This window comes from Patella vulgata, chromosome 7 (genome assembly GCF_932274485.2).
Source record: "Patella vulgata chromosome 7, xgPatVulg1.2, whole genome shotgun sequence".
In the NCBI taxonomy this organism is placed as follows: domain Eukaryota; kingdom Metazoa; phylum Mollusca; class Gastropoda; family Patellidae; genus Patella; species Patella vulgata.
Genome location: NC_065885.2, coordinates 14,448,238 through 14,476,234, shown reverse-complemented (window position 1 = coordinate 14,476,234; position 27,997 = coordinate 14,448,238). Strand labels below are relative to the sequence as shown.

General features: G+C 31.9%; 1 protein-coding gene across 13 annotated transcripts in view; it reads right to left on the bottom strand.

Annotated features, from left to right (window-relative positions):
* Positions 1–85: 85 nt before the first annotated feature.
* LOC126828583 (zinc finger protein rotund) overlaps positions 86–27,997 on the bottom strand; it is a 191,782-nt gene continuing 163,870 nt past the window's right edge. For 6 of the 13 annotated variants that reach the window (XM_050558436.2, XM_050558438.2, XM_050558439.2 and 3 more), the window contains 2 exons: positions 18,055–18,281; positions 86–9,960 (listed from right to left, as the gene is read on the bottom strand). In XM_050558436.2, the coding sequence (XP_050414393.1) occupies positions 9,019–9,960; positions 18,055–18,281 (1,169 nt within the window). In that variant the 3' untranslated portion in view covers positions 86–9,018. Of the gene's footprint in view, positions 9,961–18,054; positions 18,282–18,642; positions 18,798–27,997 lie in introns of those variants that run through there. The other 7 variants (XM_050558437.2, XM_050558440.2, XM_050558445.2 and 4 more) reach the window with 2 other exon arrangements.

Sequence of the window (27,997 nt, the reverse complement as noted above, 5' to 3'; positions counted from 1 at the left end):
TACGCTAGGTTTTGGGAATCTTTACAAAAGACAGAAATGGCAACATAAGCTCAATAATAGGTTAGAAAAAACAAAATTAAAATAATTACTTTTATAGACTTTATTTTTAACAAAGCTTAGATACAAGAATGCATAATTAATACCACAAATAATAAAAGTGATAAAGAAAAGAATATAATATCCGAAAGGCTACTTTTTAGAGTTGCTACCTTAACGCAACTTGTAGTGTCAAGTTATTCCTTGTAATATATTTATGACAAGAGATTAAAAAAAAAAAAAGAGAGAAAAAAAAAATTAAATCCTTGGTAAATAAAAGTAAAGTTAAAAGATATTTCATCATCATTAATTTTAAATCATTTTTGGACAGATAAGCACCAACTCTCAGCTTTAAGTTCTCCATTATGAATCGTTGGTTTGGATGGACAAATTGAATGATGTTGTTTTTCTGATTCCAAGTAGCTACCACTGTCGGATATGAGCAGTATAATATTGTTAAGGCAGCATTACAAATGGCACCTCCAAGCCATATTTTTAGTTTTCTTTTCAATGAAAGCACCAGGTTTATTATTAATATCTTATCCACCAACTACAGTACACAATAAAATCTCGGGTTCAACTTACAAAAACCATTCCATTGTAAAATCTTTTAAGTATTTTGTTCACTTTTTAATTAAGTCCAACTTGCAAACATGGTTTATGATGGTGCTTTCCTGAATTTTGCCCCAAATATATTTCTAATTTGTGTCTTAATTTGTTGAGTAATGGCAAGTGAATTGATCAAAACCAGATTTTTATGAAAAAAATACACTTTTATTTTGAAAACCTATATTTCATTCTTTTAATTTTGAATAAATAGTTTTTGAAATTTTGAATAGTTCAAGTCTTCAAATTGTAATTTTCCATAAATTCCTTCAGTAAAATTTATGAACAAGATGATTTTGTATGAGATTTTGCGACTGTAGTTGTATCGGTTATAAGGATAGAATGTAATTCCTTACTCCACAAATCATTTCATATCATTTGCGTCTCCTTGGCTACTTGAAATTTTACATGATGAAGTACATTTTTTAATACAGTTTGAAATAACATTTATAGTTAGAAATCAGATTACAGAAAATAAAAATTATATGGATAAAAATCTAATTTGTCCTGTTCGTTTTGGGCCATTAATCCTTGTTATCATATCAACCCCGTTTGTGTTTGCTACGTTTGTGTTCACATGCTGGGGTTTACCGCAGTGTGATTTGAAATGACAAACGGTAGCTAACACGCCTGTGTTCTCTTCTACTGAACACGGGACAGATTTGTGCTGTATGTTTTAAGAAAGGTGTCACCAGATCGTTTAACTCTTTATTGCTCAACTCGGTTTTTACACAACTTGCTCCATAACTTAAAATACTTTGTTTGGTCTATGTTGACAAAATATTGATCCTGTTCTAAAATGCATATTTTACTTTGAGCAATGGCAACCAGCCATTATAAATTTGGTTAAAAACTAAGAAAGGCTAAAAAAATAAAATAAAAAATGTTTTCAGATCTTTCATGGAATTACACTTTACTCAAAATCATCATTGAAATTGTGATAAATGTATCCATAAAATTTTAGATTTTATTATGAAAGCCAAAGAAGAATTTTGTAGTCGATGCATCTATACAAAATTTAGTAAGAAAACAAAATGAACAGAAGGAATTAAATTAGATCTGATAACTTCTTAAAATATTTTTGATGTTATTCAAAACAACAGATACCGGATATAACAAACATTTTAATAAAATTCACAACTTTTTAAAATGTGTTCAGATGTTGTTTTTTTTTTAGATGAATTTGATAATATTCAAACATTATTAATAAACTTGTACACTAAAAATTCAACGTAATTATAAGAAAATGTACTAAATGTTGTTTCTTTGAATCTGTTATTATTTGGTATTTACTTACAAAGCAAATGCCAGGTTTAACATTTCATGCAATTTTAATATATCTCCGGTGAGTTTTTGTTTTTTGTCCCATTGTTTGCAAGTTATGTAAAGTTATCTAATCTGATCACCTTCAGATTTATTATTAATTCTTTTGTTGATGAGAATATCTGTGATCTTCAGTATAAAAATTCTTAAAATGTCTTAACTAAATCTTAAACTGCCAACCTCTTCAATATTTTCATGATTTACTTTCTTTTCAATAATGTCCTTTAACTTTAACAATTCCATCATTTATTTTGTATCTAATATGCCGATATTCTACTTTATACGCAGTTTGTCAAATTTATTCGTTGTTGGAAAATTATTTGTGCACATACAGCGACCAAATCAACTAGTAATATGAGTCATTGCTTTAACACATAATTCTTTTAGTTGTGTATGCATCGTATTGGAATTTCAGAAAAAAAGTTAATGCTGTTACAAAACTCTTTGTTATTAATGATAATATAGTTCATATATATATGTTACTTTAGGATTCTTCACAACATAATATCAAAAAATTCTTCCAAACTTCTACAATGTAATAAGCTGGAAATTTTGTAGTAAATATAATCGTGAGAGAGAAGGAGAAATTTATAGGTAAGCATTTTGTTAAAAACTGTCCACAGAAATATTGAAAAGGCTGGCTAATCAGTTTCATCCTTATAGTTAAACAATCAACAGAAATTTTAATTAAAGAGTAATTAATCAATTAATTAATTAATAATAATAATAATGATGTAATGTGGCTTAATAAAGTAGCAATAATAATCACACAATGAACATGAAATTTTTTACAAAAAAAACTGATAACATTAGAAATACAACCAGTGAGTACACAATTAACTAGTTTCATTCGCTTCAACTTAAATTTCCCCTTTTCAACTACAACCAAATGTTGTCTGGACAAATAGCACTTAATTTGTATAAGTGTCAAACGTCATACAGAGATTCTCAGAGGAAAAGTGGCTGTCATCAGGCTTTACCTCATATTTGAAATATGCAGAATGTTGAGGTAACATTCCATTTAAGTCATTGTATTAACTGTATATGCAGCCAGACATTTACAACATACACAATGGATGCTACTTTTTCCAGACAAATATTTGTTTTAGTCAAAATAATGACAATTTAAGCTGGAATGATCGAAACCAACAATTAACATGATATGAAGTGTGCACAATTTTAAAAAAACGTGACTTCTATTCTGTACATAGTAGATAAACTGATGTATACAAGCAAAATCTCTTCTTCAAACAATTTCATACTGATATACTGCATTTGTACCCATTACAGTGTTTAATGATGGAACATTTTGTTTTTTTTCAATGGGAAGAATTAGTGGAAAGTTTTTCAGTAATAAATCCATGTAATACAATGAACAGTTAATGAGGTACTGGTAATATTCCATAAATTTTTCCTACAATTCAGTTTTGTCTTCCAAAAAACTGACAGATTTTTGTCCGAAAAAGTAAAGATTTTACTTGGATACAAATGTTTAACAGGGGAAAGTAGAAAGAAATATGTGTTATTTTACATGTAATATATAATAAAGAGATCAATTCAAAATATATTTAAAGGTACTCGTTTCACCTTAGCTGTGATGGAAAAAAACAAAACTTAAATTGATATCTTGTGCTATGCTAAATTGAAATAGATTTTTTATCAGATGAAGAAATTGGGTTAAATGCTTCTCCCTTTGGTGGAAAGAAATTGATTTGAATAACATCGGTGTGACATTACAAATTGACATAATTTTTTCTTTGTTTGAAAAATAAACAAATCGATTTTGTGAAATTGATTTTAAATTCAGAATTCCAAATCATGTGCTTTATATAGCTAATTGGTGTTATTCAACACAATAAAAAATAAATTCTTGTTAAATTATCAAAATATAAATACGATTCTGAAAAACCTATTTTCAGGTAGCACAATGACACTTTCATGGGCAAGGAGGTATTCCACACAAATCGCTTGCCGTTGCCCTTAAATCTAATAGAATTTTTAAGTAATTTCCAGTACTTTAAATGTCTAGCTAAATTTGATCAAAGTTTACATTTTTTAAATTATAAATGGTATTAGCTACATGCACCAATCACTAACAGCCAAATATCCCCTTTTCTGTCACCTGTATCAATTTGTCTTTTTCAAAACCAGCTTTCTTGATCAAATCTTTTTTAAGTTTCAGAAAATTTAACATCAGAATTATATTGAGAAGGTCTTTATAACAAGACAACTAAACATTTACCTCCATATTCCTGTATCGAGAATATAGTCTCTTGTGTTTATCCCCATATTCCTATATCCTGACTGAGTCTGAGCAGTGATCAATCCTGAACTCTGATGCAACTAGTCAGTATTCAAGAATATGGCCTTATGTGTTTAGGGGAAAATTGGCACCAATGTACAAAACGACAAAATTATTTCGTGAAAGATTCAAAGAATAACAATAACGATAGACAACAGAAAAATGTCCATCACATAGATCCAATAATGCTCGGAGTGAGCTGAAAATCAATCATTTGATTCAATCACTAAGAAAAGCACTAAAGTTATCTTACTTCATGCAATGAGCACTTGAAACTGTATTCAAATAACACAACAATTTTGATTTAACAGAAAACTATAACGGGTGTTTAAAAATGGCTTACATCAACATTATTAACTTATGAAAAAAAACATCAGACACAAGACTTGATCCACAACCACAACAATTCAATGTTTATTTTTAGGACATGAATTAAAGTTTAACTACTGTCGTTGTTTGTTGAATATCAATTGGCATCATATTGTTCATATTTTAAATATGTAAAATGTGATCGCAATAACTCTGTTTTAATTGTACTCAATATCTTAAAACTTGTTTTATTCGCACAACGAAAACAGAATTTTTACAAAGTTACAAACGGTTAAATTTATCAACATTAAACATGTTTTTATACAGGCCTAAAATATGTATCTCAGTTATAATATTTCCGATATATCACAAAATCAAAAGAGAATTACATATGATTACATGCTTTTAACTCTGTTTCAATCGCCCTTAATATCTTGGCTCATTTCAATTTTAAGCACGCCCAACTTCAGATTTCTAAAAACTAGAATTTGGTGTATCGTTTAATACCCAATTCTTTTTAGATACAAAAACGAACTAGCTTTTTTTATCGTTATTCCAAACACACTATGGAAACACAGTTTCACACATTTTAACATTTATATAACTCTGTTATTCATTGTACAAACAAATAAGTTGTTGTCGTATCCAAGTTAAAACAGCACTTCAAAATGTGTACAAATTATCATACATCCTTTAGACATAATAATTACATTTCAGCCATTTACAAATCATTATATTAAGTCAATTGAAACAGGGCTATTTATCTAAATATAAACAAAGGCCCCATACATATATAGATGACACATAGCATAGCTGCCTGCGGCCAGGTGCCCTATAATATACATAACATGACATGACACATAATATTTTTTTGGGTAGTTTTTCTTTAAAAACTTCTAAAACATTGACATTGTTAATTCACACACACAAAAAATGTAACAATTTTATACAGGTACGGTACATGTACATGAAAGATAAGGTACGTCCAACTATAAGGGAAAAACCCATGTGCAATGACACATGGTGACTTAATACATACATATAGTGACTATATTATTAACATGTATGGATAGTTGTACTAACAATATATGGCTAGACTAATTACAATACGTCTTCCCTTCCACCAACACATTCAATCCTTAATAAGGAATAAATAGCAAAATATACACATAGTACATAGTATTTATTGATACAAACTTCTGGATTGTAATTATAGTTTAAGAAAATATACAGGGTTTACTTACTAATCTAAATATAAAATATTTAAATAAATTTACCCAATCTTCAACAATTGAATTTGATAAAAAATTTAAATGATGTATTGAATTTTGAACTTCAGTAAATGTATTTGATTTCTTCAGATATCCAAAAGTCTGCATCAGTTTTATTATTCATTTAATTATATTGAACTCTATTGATATAGCCATGCTAATAATAAACTTGTGAATATTCACACTACTACAAGTTAAAGGGATATATCAATATATTTATTCACTAGATTTAGTAAGCACATTACAAATTCTATTATTTTATTTCATAAAACACTGAATGTATAGAACTATGCAAGCAAATATCACATTGCTCTGATCGCAAACAAGACAAGGAAAAAAATCAATTTTTTAGAATAACACATCATTTTTCTAATCAGTGGCTCTAGTTATTCTTTTTGTTAATGTGCCTATTTACAAATGTGTTTTGATACATTCAGGGACTTAACATTAACAATCAGTCAGCTATAATCACATAAAAACAATTTATGCATCAATATTGCAAATAACAAAATCATACATCTTCACTTTTCAACTTATAATAATGAATTTATAATACAACATGAACGGAAAATAAACAGTAAATTTTAAATGATGGGGGAAAAATAACATATCTTCATATAATATTTTTATATATCAATTTGAGCAAAAAATAGCAAAAAAAAAAAATGTTTCCCACACCATTAGATCTGTTTATAAAACAAACAAAAACAACCTAGAACCAATGTATATAATACAGGCTTAAAACGCACCAAATTTATATTAAATACCATATAGCTATTCTACAGACTTCCGACTTATATCCGATATATGGACTACTTTGTATAAATGCTTCTATTATGAAAAAAGATCACATATATTTTGTTTTTCAAACATAATATTATATAATATTTGATTTTGGTACCGGTAGTAAATGCTTTGAAATGACTACCATAAATATATGGAGGCAGACCCCTAATTGCTTCCCCTTATCTCAGAACAATGTAGTTATTATTAAGATTAATGTAGTTCCAGTTATCAATAACCATTCTCTCTCCCTTTGTCATGGCAATTTTTGTTGACCTTTTTTGTCCAGGATCCAATATGAGGGTTTGCATTGACACGTTCTGCCAGATTTGGTGAATATTCATGATTTAAAGTCAGAAGGATAATAGGTTAGTTACGATGATATGTACGCGAATATTTACATGTTTATTTGTGCATCCCAAAATTTTCATGGTCACCTTCATAAAATGTTGGGAGCAAGACACCGGCACATGTTGTTACATCTGTGGCAGAGAGCGATCAGACCAACGAAAATTTTGAAAAAGTTGGAGCTGGGTAAAGAGACATGAATTAACAGTAAAATCAACGTGGGTCTGTCTCCATATGCAAGGGAGATTTAACAAGAGTTGCTTCCCTTTAAATGCTTTCATCACATTTCTGCACATTTTATTGTGAACGACTTAGTCACATTTGAATACTTAAAGTAGGCCTATTCTAAACTATAATTGTTACAATTGTGAACAAACTAATATAGGTTTGGAAATATCTAAGTTAAGATTATTCGACTTATCTGTAGTTGGTCATAAATTTAGAACTGAATAAATCTGAATGAAAATCACCTAATTAGGTCCACAACGTAATGAGCTTTTTAGACGTACACTATTCATTTATTTTGTTTCTTCTTTTTAAGCTCATTTCAAAAATATCATAAAAAGCATTTTACCAAGTACTATTTTCATAAGCTATTATTATCAAAACCTTTTTCATATAGACCCTTTTTTAAATTTGACATATGCATAGAAAAAAAAAGCGCCACACATTCATAGTACAGGCATACAAATTAAACATTCTAAGTGGCATTGGATGCCAATAATACTTTGACAAACTCATATAATTATTATTACACAGCAATAAAATTGTACCGACACTATGTGCCCAAAGCAATTAATATTATTTTCCATGATCAAAAAAATAAAATAAAATAATCCTCTTCAATTTAGAACAAAAAAAGTTTCAAAACAAATCTTTTTTTTTTTCTTGCACTTGCAAAATTAATATCATTAGAAGGTCTATTGCGTTCGTATAGCCAAAGAATTGATATTTTTATAAAACAAAACCAGAGTGAAAGTGTACATAATAATAATTAATATAATAACAACAACACTTTTATAGCACTTACAAATTTGTACCAAGTGCTGACTATATAATAATTATATTCACGAAGGTGACCAAGTCACTACATAATAAGTTCATTCATTGTCATTTTTTAAGCTCCGTTTTCAGGAGCGCACCACTGCTATGCTGCCCTTTTTTGGTGCTGCAGGGTAGACTGTTACATCTAGACTATAAAAGGCTTTTTCAAGGACACAGGTAGACACTATACACTGACAGCTGTCATGAACTCGATAGTTAATTTGGGATGCTTTAAGAATTCAAAACACTCACTGTTCACTGTGTCTTACCATTGCATATACATTAAAAATGTACAATGTATATCAAAAAAAAAAAAAAAAAAAAAAATTAATAAATAAATGAAAAGGCATCCCAAATTTTCAATTGTTGACTATCAGCTGGCATGTTTTTAATTATTTTTTTTTTTTTTTTAATAGGTGTTTTTTTTTTCTTCATTTTTTCAATCTTGGACATTAAACTTCCTCCGGGCAACATGATGCTTGGTCTTCAAATATTGCAAGATATTTAATTTTGTCAGTTTTGTCCTCTAGAATTACAAACAAGTCTTTTTCCACCATCACCACAATGAATACTGTTCCTTTTCAACCATTCTATTTATAACAAAACGTTACAGGATACTAGTTCAAATATTATTTTCGTTATTTAGATTAAAGCGTCACTCATCTCCATTCCTCCCTACATAAAGCGTCACTCAAATACCTCCCAACATACAGATACAATGGATAATATTAACCACATACAATTTTCTAAAGAAGCCATTCAATGATATATTTATAGTAAATTGCCCAATGTAATACTTTCAATTTGACATGTCAACTATACATATAGACAGAGAATTAATAAAATTATTTACAATCAAAAAGTGCCATTAACTACATCTGGATATTCTCAAAATTTGATTTCTTTGAAAGGCTTTTGCCTATATTTTTCACCACATTTAAGTGATGGATCCATTTTACACATTTAATGTATTGATGCCTAGAATAAATCTGAAATTTATGTAAATCGTGACCCTCCTGAACAGGCCGTGCTAAAGCTTGGCATTTGTTGAGATGCGTAGTTCTTTATATGCTGCAAGCTTAGAAGACTATTGGCTATCATACTATCTCGGTTTGTCATGGGTACATTTAGGTTGCGATCTGACGCGTCGTTTTTACGGAAACCAATTGGGTCATATGGAAAGTATCGCGGTGTTGTCATCGACGATATGTGTGGTAGTGGGGAACTCAAGCTGTTGGCTCCTATGTTGGCTCCATATGGGTAGGATCCTGTTGATGTGCTGCTAGGTGGCAGCTGGGGCAAGGGCATGAAAGCCGATGTGAATCCTTTACTACAAGCGGAGATGTCCTGGAATTTATCTGGCAAGGGCAGACGTCCAAAATCTTTCTCCAGTGGATCATAGGGCTCCTGTTTGATGGGGCGTAACATCGGTTTCTTTGCGTTGTCTTGAGAATGTTTGGCCATGTGTCGTACCAAATACGTCTCTTGAGTATACGATTTGCCGCAGATATGACAGATGGAAGTTTTCAAATGTTTAGTTTCCGAGTGTTTAGGGATATGTTCCCTTAAACTCTGTTCATCAGCATAACACTTGTAACAAGAGTTACAGCGATATGGTTTATCTGTCATGTGGGAGCGTGAATGAGATTGAAGATTTGAAAGTTGGGAGAATGCCTTGCCACAACCTGGGTGCATACATTTATACGGTTTTTCGCCAGTATGGGTTCGAATATGCTGCTGGAGATGTGATAGCTGAGTAAACTTCCGTTCACATATCTCACATTTGTAAGGTTTAATTCCGGAGTGGATTCTGCCGTGCTGCGATAAATAAGATGAGTTGGCAAAACACTTTGAGCAGGTCGGACATTTGTAAGGCTTAGGATCTTGTTTGTGAATCTGTTGAGAATGGATCAACATATCCGACTTGGTGTTGAAGATCTGAAAATAGAAGAAATATAATACCATTATAGCCAACTTAATCTCTCATGATACTTAGAATACTGAAACCATTAAATTCATTTGAACACATGCCATGCTGATTGAATGCTTTGTAAGCAAGGTCAAACAATCAAATGGGTACAAAAGTAACCTTTAATATTTTGAGCATTCAAAACTTGCAGTGATGAAAATTACCTGAAAGTCATATTTGTTGTCCAGACACATTAGAATTATATTTTAAATTTGTTTTGCAAATTAAACTTGCAGTGATGAAAATTACCTGAAAGTCATATTTGTTGTCCAGACACATTAGAATTATATTTTAAATTTGTTTTGCAAATTCGAATTGACTCTATGATACCTAAAGACATGGATGTATGACAACAGTTAAAATAGTATATTTCATGCTGATTACACAAAAACAAATGTCTGCATTATCAAAGCTTTTCAGAAGATTTTGCCGAGTTTTCTGTATGACAGGTGATGATTGATATGTTGATCTAGAGTCAGTACTGGATCTAGAAGCTGTGAATCAGGGGGATGGGGTGGACAATGAATGTCAAGAAAATATTGGCTATAATTCTGAGCACCCAGGTAGAACATAGATCCTATTGACTATATAGCTCTCTGCCAATTGTTGTCTTGCCGGAAAGCATTTTTTTTTTTTAAGTTGACATGAAGTTTATGTCATATTATGATTGTTATTGATTTTGTTCTTATTTTTTTGTGAACAATAGGGGCGCTTACTTGGTCACATGGAGGGGTCCCCCTTAAATCCACGCCTGTCTAGAGTTGACTTAACAGAATCTGCATATTACTAGAAATGTCTTTACACCAACATGAAGTGAAGTAAACGTTTTACCAAAAAATAAGAACAAGTAGAATATTGATATTATTTTAATTAGATTGAAGAGTGGTGACCTTCTTGATGTGCATGTGAGAACAGTATGGTTTCGCTGTAACTACAATGAACGAATCCACTTACAACTAGAATGCCTGTATTACGGGGATACCCTTGAATATCAAAGAGTTTTTACTATCAAACTTTCGGGACCATACCAGGACTTTAACACATTCCAGACCATACAAGGTATTTACTATAAAACTGTGCAAGGATTTTACTATAAAGCTGTACAAAGATTTTACTATAAAACTGTTGGGACCATACAACGATTTTACTATAAAGCTGTGGGAAGGACTGAAAATCAAGACTTTGTTTATTATTGTGGTAATTGTAGGCCTAGTATATGAACGAACCATCAACTGGCGTACACAATTTAAACTATTTTTTAATAAAACTTCAAGCATTCATAACTTCGCATAATGCATCTTTAAAACATCGTACTACATTGAGGTTCATGTCTGTGAATTTATTAACTGAAAATTGTCAAACCTCTTTTAATACCACACTGCATTATCTATCCTTCTCTTATTAATAGTGAGATAATTATGTGTTCACATCTGTTTATATTCATAACAGTTTTTATCAACAAGTAGAAATTCTAACTTTCATGCACAGGTGAAAAAAAAATTAAAATTCTCCAGTGAAAATAAAGAATGATGATGATTGAATACTTTATTTTAGTTTCAAATTAAATCAGGTTTCAAATATTTACTTAGCTGGCGACGATTACATATCAATATCTATATTATGTAAGCTTCAACAGTCATCAGCCATTATAATTGGTTATTGCTTGACGGACGGAACGTAATTTTAACACTACTAAGATTTATTACATTCATCTTTCAAATATTCCCCCATTATCAATTTTAACTTACAAAATGACAGATATTCAAAACAAAACCAAGGTTCCGATTTATCAAATGTGTCATTGCCTACTATTGAATAACGGAACTTGCTTAATTTACCAATCTTAAAACCAATATGCTGTAGCCTCCCTAATGCACATCTTGAACAGCTTGTTTGAGAGAAGTTCAGAAAACATTTGAGTTAAAATAAACACTGAAGTTAATTTTTACTGTTGTCAAAACATCACACACAAAAATTTATTATTGACTCTTGTATCAAATATCTGTTTTTTTCACCAAAAATTTAAGAGACTCCTTGTAGATATCAACCAGATTGATGATATCGCATTCTCAATGAAAAAAACATACTTCATTCAGTCATATTTAAAATAGGGAAATAGAAAAATAGTCTTAGTAGTATAATATCTAGATCTAATCCACTTGTAAAAAGTAGAGTTAAAATGCAATTCATACATTTGCTGACAAGATCTAATTGGTTGGTTATATGTAGGAGAGATATAAGGTGCATCCGAGAAGAAATAGGGGTTTGTCAGGGCCAGAGTCGTCCAAGCCATCTACAGAACCAATGCCAATTAATCAAATATATCACACTTAAAAAGAATCTTACAAGTTTTTGTTTCAACAGTTAAAAAAAAAATCTACGTTTTAAAAGTCATCAATTTCTGCAGATATGAAGAATTTATCACATCGTTAGGTATTTATCTTACTGCCTATACATAATCAAAATAATGAATCTAATTCACTTAATTAGCAGGATTTTAAATACATTTGTGCACTTTTATTGTTTGCATGTCCCTGGCACACGCATGAACTTCAAAACGCCTACTTAAACCTATCAATTTTTTTATAATTGTCAGGATTACATTTAGTGACAGATCACATATGGCACTGTTCCGCATTTTCACCGATAAATTTTAATCCACCAATACATTTCATTCCATCAAATGGCTAATTTAAACAATTTGTCTTTTGGTTTCTTACATCATTTGAGTGTCTGGGTGTATTTCAAGCTATTTAAATCTATTTATAAATCTATTCTCATTATGTTTTTTCACATATCTCAAACAAAACGACAAATAAATTGTAAACCATTACTTTTTGATTAGCTTTGTTTTGCAACCACCAGTTAAATCAACAATATTTCAAAAGTACCTGTTTATCCGAAAATAAAGTTCAAGTTCAATGACAGAAAATTCACATAAATTTCATGTTATATACAAGAAATCTGCGTATATAAACTTGATAGACGTATTTGATTAGCTTTGTTGTGCAATCACCAGTTAATCAGACCGTATTTCAAACAAATCTGTTATTTGAAAATAAAGTTCAAGTTCAGTGATAGAAAATAAACATTAGTTTTGTCTTATATAAAAGAAATTTGCGTATTAAAAACTAAGTATGATGGACATTTGGTTTTGCAATCACCAGTTAATCTTGTATGTCATCACAGTATCTTGGTTTATACAAATTTTTGTCATTTTGTCATTTTCAAAGAGTCTCAAATGGGTAGATCTAACATATTAATTTTAGTTGGCTGCAAATAGAGGGAAAGAGAAATAGAGTTTTACTTCTATTCAGTACACGTTTTTCTACTAACCAACAGGAGTAGACCTGTTAAGTTACAGTGGCATAAGCATGATATATGGTTACGGAAGGGGGATTGGGCCACTCGGGTGACCTCCTGCCACAAAGATCAGAGTGTAATATCAGTTACAAAGTGACTATACAGCAACCAACAAAAAACTTAAATTTAAACATTTTCCAAAATAAATAATACATGAGTTTTTGAAACTGCTACTTAGAGAAGGGGTGGGCCCCTAGACATACCCCTCCCCCCACACCCTGGAACAAAAACTGACCTCCTTCCAGTACTTTTAATTTTCAAATCATTATATGACCTTTAGTTAGATATTTAAAGATTTTGTCAAGTAGGTTATTGGGCGAATTATAGAAGTTGATTGATCAGAATTCGGTAATTGATGGTATGTTATCCATTTTGATTTGAATTCTGTAAGATGCATCTGTTTCCTTTTCACTGAGACAAAATTTGATTAAAGAATTAATTTCAATTGATTTTTGAGTTTTTGAGGAAAAGGTCACCTATAATGACTTTTCACATATCTTGTGATATTATCAATAAACAGAAAGTCAACATAACCTTGAAATAAACATTTGAAATGCTAAGAAAAGGTTTCATGAACATAATGTTCTTCAATATTATTCAGAAATTTGTTTTGCTTATATAAGGCACGTGTCCAGAAGAGGATATTTTTTTCTCCTTTTGTTTTGGCCTCACTTCACTGTAATCCTATAAATGAACCTAAATGAGGAGAAATATTGTCTCATGGCTGTTGTTTTTATGTTGGTAATTCCCCAGACCTCACGCCAAACTTGGCATTGCCTCCAACTCTGAGCCCGCTCAAGTTGAAGTTACATATTCATACTTTATCTTCAAGATCTGTTTTTTGAAATGCAAAGAAAAAGTGTCACAAAATGAATTTTCTTTTATATTTTCAAAAAGTTATTTTGCTTACATATATATAATATACTTGTAGCATCTTTTTCCAGATGTCAATTTGAAACATTCTTACTATTATTTTTCTCAAACATATGCTAATTTTTTTTTATCTCTGATAGTAATGAATGATGAGCAAACATTAAAAATAATCCCCGAAAGTTAATGAGAGATACGCACAGTGGATTAGATGTGATAATATTTTTAATAGTCATGGGATAAGATGTTTAATATTATTTCACACATCATAGAAAGTTTGTTACTAATTTCTACTTCGGAACATAAATCACTGATATAATTATTGTTATTAAATACTTTTTGGAAAATTCTTATTTAAAAAACACATCTGATTTTTACAAAATAATGACTAAATCACCATGAAAACAGGAAACTGTAAAATTAATAATTTAAACTTTCCCATAAAACAAGATTCAGTAAATTTATATGCAATTTTGTCAACTCTTAAAAAAAATTGTTTTTACTCCTTCAAGTTATGTGGATCAATACCAAAGGTATATAATTTAACACCAGATACGTATCATAGGGCCAGTGTCTAATTATCAATATACATGCTTCGAAAAAACGCTTCAAATGATGTTTCCCTTTCACAAAAACTCATCTTACGCAGAAATCTTATACATGAAGTTCAAATAAAGTGTATGTATTAGTTACAGAGGCAAATCAGTTAATCAAGTTAATTGAAGCTTTGAAACTTTCATGGATATTTAGTCGATAATTCATAATCTCTTCGAATGTCACCGACTTCACTCACTAAATGTCAAACGCTTCCAATTTGTCAAGGCAGAGCATGGAATTTAATCATATACTCGATTAGTTTTTAAAAACAGCCTAAAATAACCAAGTTGCATCAGATGCCAACTGCCAAAGTAATGGAATTTGGTAGAAATTTGGAAATACTATAAATTTCAATTACTGCAGGGCAAGCTAAGAAAACCAAATCAATAGAAGCAATTAGCAGAAGTGTAAAAAAGGTCACCATCTAATACAAGTTTTACTGCAAATTGAGTTCAATATTGAAATAGGTGTTACATGTTGAAATAACAAATATTACTATGATATATGCTTCCAGATAGATATTAATTAAAAAAAAGATTCTTCTTCGGCTCAATTGCACTTCAGCTTCAAGAAATCTATAAATCCTTTTGTTTGAAGTACCCTCAGACTTTAACCACTATACCCTAATCACCTACTACTGAAAATGACACTTAAGAGATCGCTGAAGCTATCATATTAGAAATTTCAATCGCAACTCAGCAGGTGATTTTATCAGATCATTATTAATTTCAAATATTAAATACAAATGTAAAGAAACATTGTTAACTATGTAAACTTTCCAAACAATACCAATTCAACGCCATCTTTTTTGTCCAATTTCAACAATATTTTACCATGTGACAAACCTTGCGAGAAATCTTGTGTCCACAGGAGAAAAAAATACAGAGAAGCACAATGTGCTGCATTATGAATTAACGTAACAAAATCTAATCAGTTCAATAGAATAAAGTTTAATATTCCTATTTAAAGGAGCTAAATCGCTCATATTTTGGACCTAGAAATTGGCACAAATGAGTCGCAACACACAAAATAATGTAATATGAATATATATAAACTGTTTTACATTCAATCGTGTCCGTTTTACTATGAATTATCGCCAGTTATGTTCGGCGAAATACGCCAGAAGTCTCAACCGCAAGTCAGTTTCTAGCGTCTGGTTATTCCAGTCAACACCAATATTATTTATTGCGCATGCTCTCCAAATAAGAGTATGATATATTGGATATCAGAAGCCCATCTTTTCCAGGTAAGATCACAACACCAATGTTGATTTAAATAGTAAACAAAATCGTGTTTTCAATGTCGAAGATTTTGGATGATATTGAGTTACGGACTTGGCTACTTTAAACTCAATATGACAGCTAGGAAGAGAATGGGGTTAAATATCTTGCCACTATTTTGCCAACACAACAATTGGGTCATTTTGAGACAAATATGGTGATCACCGGGCTTTTTTTCTATAGTTATGCGTGCAAGAAAAGTTAGAAAAATTTGCGCAGTGTTTTCGTTTCCTCTTCTTTGATTTCAAACTGTCAATAGTTTGTTTTTTTAATGCACGCCAATGTATGTATACACTTTCCTGTATCTGTGTTCCAAGTTGTGTTGTGGCTGCTCTTATTGTGGGCACTACGTCAACACAATAATTTCACCGCTCTTATTCAAAGCGTTAAGGACCACATTAAATCATAATGAAGGTAGTCGACTTCAACCGACTTATCCAAGATCGTCTGCATCTGGAAGTAAGGGGATAACAAACAAGAGATGTCGATTGTTTCAGGAAATCAGATATAGACTTTAGGATACTATTCTTGACTAACATAAACTTCATTTTTCGATCAGTCAATGTTATTTTTCAAATTTATGTTTTCTACGCTTTTTAAAATAACATTTTACTTTGTTGTGTATCTGCCTGAAGGATGTTTTTTAGTTTTGTACAATTTAATGTTAATCACATGTCAAGCATGTTTTCCCTATTCATGGGGTTTAAACAAGGAAATGTTGTATGCTTGATATGTGAAACTTCACGTAAAAGAAAATATTACATTTTTCACATTTTTTCTATTCTTACTGGCATGCGGAATAAAGTTTTCCACCAAAGATATAGATAAACATGTATTTTGGTGAAATTTCTTGCACCATCATCTGATACGTTGAAATATTTAATAACATCATCTAAGACACCACTCCCAGTTTATATGACAAGTACACATACTTCCTGATTGTATATGGATCATGATTTTCAATTCAAAATTTTTCCATTTACTTAGTTTTTGATAGATTTTGATTAAGCTCAGATATTTTTTTTTCAGAGAATGTGACAATATGTAGCATTATCCTAATTTTCAATATGTCTTTAATTGTTTTTTCACCTAAAAGCTATAAATTTATGCGCATATATTGTTTTAAGGTTAAATTTTTTTAAATTCTACTTTGATGGCATGTAAAATGAGTTATCCAGTCAGTTGATTTGACTGTCATGACTGGTAAATATGACTCAAAGGAAAACCCTGATATAGACTGAGAATAATTTCAATATAAAGCATGCAGCACAATGGTTCATGGTTTTAAGTTTCAGATAAAATTCTGAAGAGATTTGAAATCCGAACTATTAGGAACATAATTATATTTTCATAAAGTCCTAGATAGAAATATTCCCCCCCAACAGAATCATTGCTCAGAAACAGGGAAGGGAGGGGGAGGGGGAGGAAGACTGGCAGATGAATATGTGCTTTCGGTACTCAGAATAGCTTTGGTGATAACAAAATTGGGATCTAACCTTCCTCAGAGTATTATTTCTTCAAAGTCTATCATGCTCTGAGCAGTTCTGGTCAACAGCCCTTGTTTCATGAAGTACATGCATGGTGTACATATAAATTGAGTATTTTACTATATAAATGAAATGGGGTTTAATGTCCACCTTTTCTGCACCAACTTGGCTAATGAAGACAGACATACCCTATGTATTTTAATATAAGGGTCATTTTACATGGATAGAAGTGATGTCACCTTATAATTGTCAGCTTCCATTGTGCACTGACATTGGCCAACCAGTCAGGAAAATCCAGAGGAACTTGCTTTATTGACACCAGGATTGAAACTAAGTCAGAGCTAAACACACTGAGCCATTGTGGTTCCCTTTTATTACATAACTCACTTCTTGAAAGCTTCTTGTACAGATCCCAAGTTCAGATTATGATGGGGGTTTTTAATATAAAAATTTAAAGCTATATTACCTGATCACACATCTTGCACTGGTAGGTTTTACCAGTTCTATTTGGTTTAACTGGATGTGGTACAACCAACGGTATGTTTGGTGCAGGATGAGTTGGGGTCGATGGACTACTAAGGCTGCCTGTACTGTTTGTTCTACCATAACTCTCCACGCCCACTGAATTAACTCGATGTATATCATGTACATGGTGGTTCATAGAGTCCTGCCCCATTCCACCTAATGAAAAAACAGAAGAAAAAAGAACAAAGTACAGATAGATACATCTTTAAATTCACTATAATACTATATTTACATAGATTCTAAATATATAATAGCTTGGACTATAGAGTGAGGACGAGCATTCTGGCATTGTTCAAGAGCTTTCCAGCCTTGCCCAGCATCTAGTTGTTCAGATGGGTTGGAAATCCCAACACACTATGCAACAATTGGCAATGTACAAAACTGACTCCTTGACAGTAAAATTTAAAGAAGATTATGCAAGAAACCTCACAATTCTTCTCTCCTATTACACCAATAATTAGCCACAGATAATACCAAATCAGTCTCAAATAACAAGCCACAGATAATACAAAATCAGTCTCAAAGTTACCTAGATATTTGTCTACAAGACACTGAATGCCGTTCCAATCCATTTGAATTACGAAAAACTATTTTGCTGAGCACTTTTATAAGACAGATTGCCCACTGGATCTTAATAGCCAAGCCTTCAGTAGACTGTTGACCTTGAGAAATCCTGTCTTGCCCTAAGCTTCCCATAGTAGTGAAGACATCTTTAACTATCCAGAAGTCAATGTCCATTTTTCTTTTTTTTAAAACATTGAAATGTCAGTATTTGTAATAATATTAAACCATGCCCACTTGTAGGTCAATTAGAATGCCAAGCCAATACTAAATCTAAACATATATCAATACCAAGTCGAGAAATGGTGCCTGAAGCTTTCTTAGACAAAGAAAAAAAATACATCAATACACCCCCTTCAGAAGTCAGTGTCCAATAGTTCATTCAGGCCTGGAACTAATGGTTTTCATGCTATGTGATAAAATGTCAGCCACTACTGAACTAGTGCCTGATATTTGGAACCTTGTGCCAGTTGTGTTATCAGACAAATTAGCGCTGGGCCAAAATGAGAGGCACCAGAGGGCTGGTGCCTGACAATGTCTGTTACAGACTCAGTGTAGGTGTGAACCATAGAACCAGATCAGTTTGCAATGTAGCATTGGCCAAATATGATTTTGGAAAATTTGAAATACAATACAAGATGTTCTTGTTAAGTCCAGTATATACATCTTTAGTCAATTTGGTGAAGTTGCTGATGCTTTTAACTTCTTGTGAGTATCATTATTATTAATGTGTCAGTGGGTACTGCCACCTCATATTCTTGCTAAAATGGTGTGGGGAGGGGACAAGGATATATTTTGTTTTAAGTTGATTCATTGTTTTTCAGTTGTACTTTAGGAATCTATACTTTCTTACAATGCTTTCCTAATTCCTTCTTTCTGTTTCCATAGATGCTGTGACATATTTAGTCACAGTTGTTGCTCTAAACACTTCTTATATAAAAATATCTATGGCTTTGATTAATTTTATTTTAATTTGTAAAGACGTATTTGATTGGCTGAATAAGCTTTTATTAACCAATCGTAATTTGACACAGAAAATGCTCTTTAAACCAGAAAGGCTTGAGGTGGTGTTTCAAAGAATGCAGAATTCACGAAGATTACAGGATTCAGGGTCTTGCCTTTCTATCCTTATATACAGCTTAAAATCTTACGATATGTAACTATCATTATGTAGAAAGAGCCACCTTTCTGAGAACTGGGTGGCTTAGTATTTCTATAACCAGACATTGATTTGGAACATCTTATTTCAACTATATTTCCTGTATTACCATTTAATTAATTTCTCTAATCTTAACTTATCGAAATGTTTCAAAATAGACTTGAAAGAATTGTCTCCAAATGATCACTAAGATCTGTTAATATCACCTTCCGAATGTCAAGATTCCATAACATGTGTCTCGAGTTGGGACAAGGGAGATCAAGTGGTCGAAATGAGTGTGCTGTAGTTATCTATGTAAGTCAAGGGTTTCTATCCAGGCATGTATGTGACACGGAGTCTAACTCTGTGGTTTTTCTCTAGGCCCCGAGTTCACAAAGCATTCTCAGACTTAAGAATTTACTCAAAATATTATAGCCCTTTATAAAACTTTTGTTGTTTTAATGTATCAATTAAATCAATAACAAACTATGTCCAAAGTTTTGTGTTTCTGGATGAAAGATATTTCTCATAAACAGTGATTGAAAGTTGAGTAAATTCTTAACTTAAGCCTGAGAATGGTTTGTGAAACCGGGGTCAGGTACTTTAGTTTCCTACTATCAATTCTAAAGACCCCTTAACTATATATTATTGAAATGAAAAGATACCATATGTTACTTCTGAAGACCCGATCACACAAGCAAATTATTGAATAAAATTATACAATATGTTAGTTCTGAATTCCCTACCAACTCTAAAGATCCGATCACACTAGCATATTTTTGTAATACAAATAGACCATGTTAGTCCTGAAATGACCTAGTCAGTGTTGAGTGGATGTTAAACCCCATTTCTCCTCCCTTGTTTATTGATTTCTTTGTAACTAACTGTGCTGTATCTGAAATCGTTCAAAACCTTTTCAGCCCAGTCATTTCGGATCTAACACATGAGACTTGTTACAATTTTATTTCAATAATTCCCAGTGTGTAGGGGTCTTTACCAGTGGGAGGAAACAGGGAGACCTGGTGAAACCCCTGAGGTTAGACAGGCCACCCTACCCCTAGTCCCAGATCAAAACTACACCACTTGGCTCAATGAAAAACCTTATGATCTAAAGTGCACACATTAGACAACTTGACCGCCCACCTCCACCTGAGTGGTTGACAAAGTCTTTTAGTATGAACAAGGTATAAGCCATGTTATATCATCTTGGCATTATCAAAATCAAATGTAACAATTGAGATTGATATGGGAAAATATATTCATATAAAACACAAGCAACTTTCAATGGAACCATACACGATTTAACAATCTATTTCACTGAATTATTCATCTGAAAGAATTATATTCTGTATTAGTCCATCTGGTCACGATTTTTTTTTTTATAAACCATGGATACAATGTGCCAAGCATGTTGATTGGTCAATGTTATTAGTAATAAACCACAGCACAAAACTTATTGATTTTCCTCTACACATAATCTTCCATTGATATTTTCATTCTGTTCTTTCCACAAATTTTCCACATCTCAGCAGGAAGGACAAAGAACAATGTGAACCCAGATGGCCTTTTTGACCTACATCTGAATGGCACAGTAGATTATTCGGAGTGTTAATAGATCCCTGTTATCAATATAGCATTAAATGTATTACTTGTATTCACCTTTTTTAAAAAAAGTTTAAACAGTCTGTTAAAAATATGATCAATTAACCCCATGTTAATAATTATCACAAGTGTTCAATATTTGAAGCCTTTTTCTTTTGTTGGGTATATTAGAAATTAATAAATATCTAGTTCAACAATGCAACTATATGATGAATGATGAACTCACTAATTGCTAATTAGTTCCTTCAAATTATATTTCCTACAATATCTCTAAAGCTCCTCTTGGTTTATATGCACTCCAACAAGTATTTTAGCCATCAAATTATATTTTCTTCAATATTTCTAAAGCTCTTCTTGGTTTATATGCACTCCAAGTATTTTACCCATTTATTGAAAAATCTAAACTATAATTTAAAAATAAACTGCAAAAGTGGGTTGAAAGAAGCATCTTATAGATAATCTCCAAAGGCCAATATTTCTAAAGCTCATCTTGGCGTGTATTCACCTTAAATATTAAAACTATAATTTAAGTAAGAACTGCTGAAGTGGGTTAAACAGAAGTATCTTATTGACATTAACCAAAGTCCAAATAATTTAATTCTAAAATATTTGTATATATAAAATAACTTATATATGCGCACAAATATTGACAAATCAAAATTTGCTAAAAATTACCCATACAGGTTTTGCAAGATAAGTACATATACTCTTTGTAATTAATAAGTTGCTAAATACTATTTAAACAGCAATTAGTAACTGGACAAATTAAAATAGTAACAACAGTTCTAAAGAAAACCATTACTGTATTTTAATCAATGGTGGTTCTCTTGTCGATGTTTCTCAAGTCATTTTCAAGCCGCTTTAACTTATATAAGAGGAAAACCCTCTGTCATCCAGTATCTGTCAAAGTTCGATGTAAATCAAATTAATTATATAAATAAAGTCTCTAATGACCAGTTAAATACAATAATTATTCACATCGTTTTTCAGGAAATCGTGTCAAAATTTCAAATTTATTGTAAGTGTTCACCAATAAAAAATGACAGGATTTGAATACAAAATGTTTTATGTTAAAGCATCACTAGTGCACAGTACACTAAAGTTAAGAAATGAAATGGTGAAATGAAATGAGGTTTAATGTCCCACTGTTCTGCTCTAACTGGGGTTAATGAAGATGGGAATACCCCATGTAGTCTACTATGAGTAAAATTTTGCCCAGACAGCGGCACTACGGCCTACTCTTACATCGAATTTCAACTGCCAAGGGATCTTTTACTTGCATGCCAATGTGTTCACAGGACATCATTTTTTATCCCATCCAATCAACTATACTCTTTTCCCATACAGACCCTCCATCCTACACTAATTATATATATATATATATATATATAGAGAGAGAGAGAGAGAGAGGGGGGTTTAATGTCCACTTGACACAAATTAGGTCATTTCAAGACTAACATATTGTTCAATTTTTTATCTCATTATTTCACTTGCGCGTAGGGGTCTTTAACAGTGGGAGGAAACCGGAGGACCTAGAGAAAACCCACAAGATTGGACAGGCGACCCTACTCCTTGTCACCTACAAGCGGGGAATCAAAACCATGCTACTGGACTCTATGACAGACTTTATGATGCATTAAACATTCGGCCACCCAACCCCCAAATTACAAAGGGGAATCTACAGTTTTCATAAGACCAAAGAGTAAGTTTGAACATTCATAGATAATAGAATCTGATGTGATCGTCATCATCTTATCAATCAATCACGTTTTTCATAACAATTTTTGGACCTGGTTACCCTCAATTTAGGAAATCTGCTTGTTGAACTGGGACGAGAATATATTCTACAATTAGCCAAGTGAAAATGTCAAGACAAACACCAAACGGAACTGAGTGTAAATTACATCCAGGATCTCATCATATTTCAAATCCTGTTCCCTTATCTTTAAAAAAAAGTATATCGATCGCAAAGTTACACTATAAATCCTATCTTTAGGGAGAATCACAATTCAATTTATCCAAATTCGTTAACCTAGTGTGCAGCAGTGACCAATTAAGGAAACCCAATTTTCCCCGAAGTTTCTTTTTACGTAACATGCTTTTAACGCAGAGTGATAACGGAGCATGTGTAGAAAATTGTTTCACAACTCTCTATAGTACAGGTTTTTAAAGTTGCAAATAAAATTGAAACCTTAAAAAGTCATTTAGAAAGGTTGAAGTGCCTTTAACTGTTTTTTTAAAATAACATAAATAAGCTGAGCTTCAGAGAATGTATAATTATTTCAGGTGGGAAACAATTTTTAGAGCTTTTAGAGGGGTATTTTTAATGTGTTTTATAATGTCATTGAAGAAAGTTCTAACTACACATGCAAAATATTGTAACAATTTCAAAGACGAACAAGATTTTTTTTTTAATTTTTAGCTAGTTGACCTATACAAATTACTAGACTGTGCATAAACTCATAAGCGTAGCGTCAAATATTGTTTTAAAAATTCAGAGCCCGGGGGTCTTGGGCTTGATCTCATTGTTGACAATAGTTCCTCTTTTACAGAGTAGTTTTCCCTTGTCGGTGGTACAGGAAGGAGGTCCAACCAAGGAACAGTGTCTAGTTATAAAAACTTGATGAAAAATCAAGGTCCCATGTACACATCGGCGTGTACGTAAAAGAACCCATGACAATTCTCACAGAACACTGCAAGGCATATTCCCTTTTTCAGTTAGTCTGGATGGTGCAGAATGGTAGGTCATTAAAAAAAAACAATGTCATTTTCAACAATCTTTCTTCTGCAATTTTCATACCCTAAATTTGCCTCGAGCATGGATTTATGCACACATAAATATAATTCCATTTATACAAAGGATTTATTCTCCATAATCCATTGATATAATAAAACCATAATAAACTATGAATAAAATAGATGATTTGCCAAAGGATATATTCCGTTTTTAAACATTATATCACATACAAAAAATAACATCAACAAAAGCAGTTGATCCAAATATCTAGAAGCAAGCTTTCATCATTGTTAGCAAAGATTTATTATTTTTGTTTAAATACCCTATAGGCTGCAAATTTCATAAGAAATTGAACAATATGTAAAAAGCTATTGTAGATTCTGTTCATCACCGACAGTTTATTTTAATCTTGATTTCTAATTCAAAAATCACAATCAAAAAGCAAACATGAAAACTCAGTCAACAACATTCAGTGCCCTTGAACATGTTTTGGAAAGTACAGGGTCAGACAATCTTTGTGTCATTGGTAATAAAGAACCAAATACCTGTAGTGTACATATTATAAGATGTATAACAAATATTATCAGGCATTCCATCCATGTCACTTGGTAATAGTGAACAAGGTCAGATTTTTTTCAGAGGAAACACACAAATTATGAGAAATATCTAGTTAGCAATAGGCTGTTAATGTGTACAATATATGTTTAACTGTTTATGAGATATGCTTGTTTAACCAATGCAAAATATGCAGACCCTAATGATTTGGATCTGTCCCCGCAACCTAAGTTAAGAAACCGGTAACCCAAAAGACAACCCTGCGGACAAGACACGTCACTAACTCAACATCATTGCATGGAATAAACAGTCAACAATAAGGCTAAACATTCTATCTAAAAGCAGTTATTGTGTACCAAAAGATCAGACAGACAGGAAGGAGGACAAACCCATGTTATTCATATCCTGCTTTCTCAAAATCACTATGGACATAGAATCTCAACATCAACTCAGATGTCAGGAAACAAAAACTCAAAACTGTATTTTGAACAAAAATTCTCACTGGTAGGTCTCTGAAAATATTTTTTTATACATTTACAGCTACTGTAAGACAAGTTCAGAAATACATTTGTTTTTATCAAGTTGTATCTTATGCAAGAATAACTTGTGTAGAGAGGTCTGATTTTGTGTGGGAAACGATTCACAAGATGAAGAGATATATATGCATCTTAGAAATAAAGATATTTTTTTATGGTGCACTCCAAAATCAACATTGCTTATCATAAAGTTACATGTTGAAAATATTCATCAATTTAAACTAATGGATATTCACACTATATTTACACTGTTCATTATCAGTTGTAAGACGGCAAAATCATAATGGCCACAATTTTGGCCTGAGCATTAAATTTCACATTTGGATATTATTTGATATAGCAATTTCAAAGAAGTCTTGTAATCAGTTATAATCATTTCTTGCCTTGCTGTTGGGATGGGTTCGAAATGGGCTGCCACTAAATACACCAAATGGGTTGAAATTACAAATATTATTATGACCTCTCTTTAACCGCAGCTTGTAATCAAAGTAAATCTCAGAATTTGATGTGCAACCCAATTAGAGGTATGTGAGAATGTACAAATTGACATGGCCTAATGGAGGCTAGAAGGATGTATTGAATTGCAATATGTCCTTTGGAACTTGTTCTTTCCCCACTTGCTTAAATTGATGCCATTAGAGTTGAGATATAACCTGCCTTGTTTCATCAAGGGAAGGTGGCCTATTTCATTCCAGAAAAAAAATCAATACTATTTATTGAGTGATGTAACCTGCACAAGAGCACTGCACAAAGATTTTTTTCATCTGGTTTTATTCTCTTTTTTTTATCTTGTAGTTCTAATGAAGAAGAATACTTTATGTTTCATACAATGAATAAATTACCTTGCCATCAAAAACACCATTTTTCAGTAAGGATTAAAACTTTCAAGTGTTATGACAGTCACAATTTTCTCAATTAAGCAAGTTTTTTTCTGACAATAATTTAATGAGCAACTAACCAAGTAGCACAAAAAGTTACAAAAACACTAATTACATATTGATAATTCATATACAAATAATTATCCAATTTGCTTTAAGAGCCATTCACAATATTAAAGAAAAATCAATATAAAATTTTCTTAACCATTAAAATTACCTTTGAAGTTTTCTGGGACGGGTGCACAATGACACCAGCTGGTACTGACTTGCCTGTTAACCATTCCAAAATCCACACATTTTTACTTTCATTTATCCCATGACCACAGGGTTATGTCACCCTGCATTGTTAACAATATGCCAGTGTGTAACTCGAAGGTTTGTCAGACTTATTACTAAAGGTGTCACCCTTCTATCTTTATTAATGAAAATTACCTACACCCTTTGTGGACAACCATTATACTTCCAGTCAAACCCTTTCTAATTGTGACTGAGTCAGCATGGGGATGGATCCCTGGTTCAATCGCGGTGTTAGCCGAGTAAGGTCCTTGAGATTTCTCTTGAGCAGGTCCTGGCCAGAAAAAGGGTCATTAGGGGGGAGAGAGAGAAATGGGATTTAACGTCCACTCGACACAAACTAGGCCATTTCAGGACTAACATATAATTTTATTCAATAATTTGTTTGCGCGTAGGGATCTTTAGCGGTGGGGGGAAACCGGAGGACCCGGGGAAAATCCACATGGTTGGACAGGTGACCCTACTCCTTTTCACGTACAACCGGGGAATCGAAAGGTCATTAAGATCGAAAAACCAAAGTCCTATGTTCATAATTGTCAAAACGTTAACGCTTCCCTGACAGAAATCAAAATAAAAGTTAGCTGTAGTGCCACTGTCATGGCAAAGTTTCCCTCATATCCCACTTCATGGACTATGCCCGTCTTCTTCATTAGCCCATTAGTAAAGAAAAAATACCACGTTAAACTTAATTCAATTCATTGTTTTTATGCCCTATATTATTGTAACATTATTTATTTTAATGGTAGTAAAGTTAATATCCTAACATCACAGGAAAGTATATTTTTCTAATAGGACAATTAGAAACTACAAGTTACACACCATCATTCAGATCTCACAGTAGGCGACACACAGTTAATTCCAACCCTTCGGCTAAATAGTTAAGATCTATTTTATATGATTCATTGTGAAATATTGATCTACGTTTTAAACTCATCTAACCAAAACTACTTCATATATCTCAAGTACCTATGTCAGCGAAACCCAACATATGCACTAGCATTTTATTATGCATTGTACAAATATGTCAAATTTCATATTCTTTGAAAAGTACATCATGCATACTTACTTCAATAACTGCAGATTGTGCCAAGTTGAAAATGCTTATTAAACACATAACTGTAAAACGATCTCCCATTAAGTTTTTTTGTGTTTGCAGCCAATAATTATATAATGATATCAAAACTCATACATACAATTTAACAATCAATTAAGTTATTCATTTCCATTCAAAACAAATCAAGCAGATCGAACAACCCATAAATACAAATTAACTGTGTATGCAATATGTAGTTTCAGTCAATGACTCCATGAAAGATGAATTGTTAATGTTGTTTCCAATAATTTAAGTGCAATATACACAGTAGGTAAGTTATTGTTAACATGTCCTGTGTGGCTGACAGTTTTGCACTATATAATGTTACAATTGGAGTATATCCTTCTTTACTATAGTGAACTTCTCAAATGAAAACTAGTATGTACAATAGTACCATATTTTAGGAACAATGTTACTACATTAAGAACAATTTTACTGTATTAGGAACAATGATACTATATTAGGAACAATGGTACTATATTAGGAACAT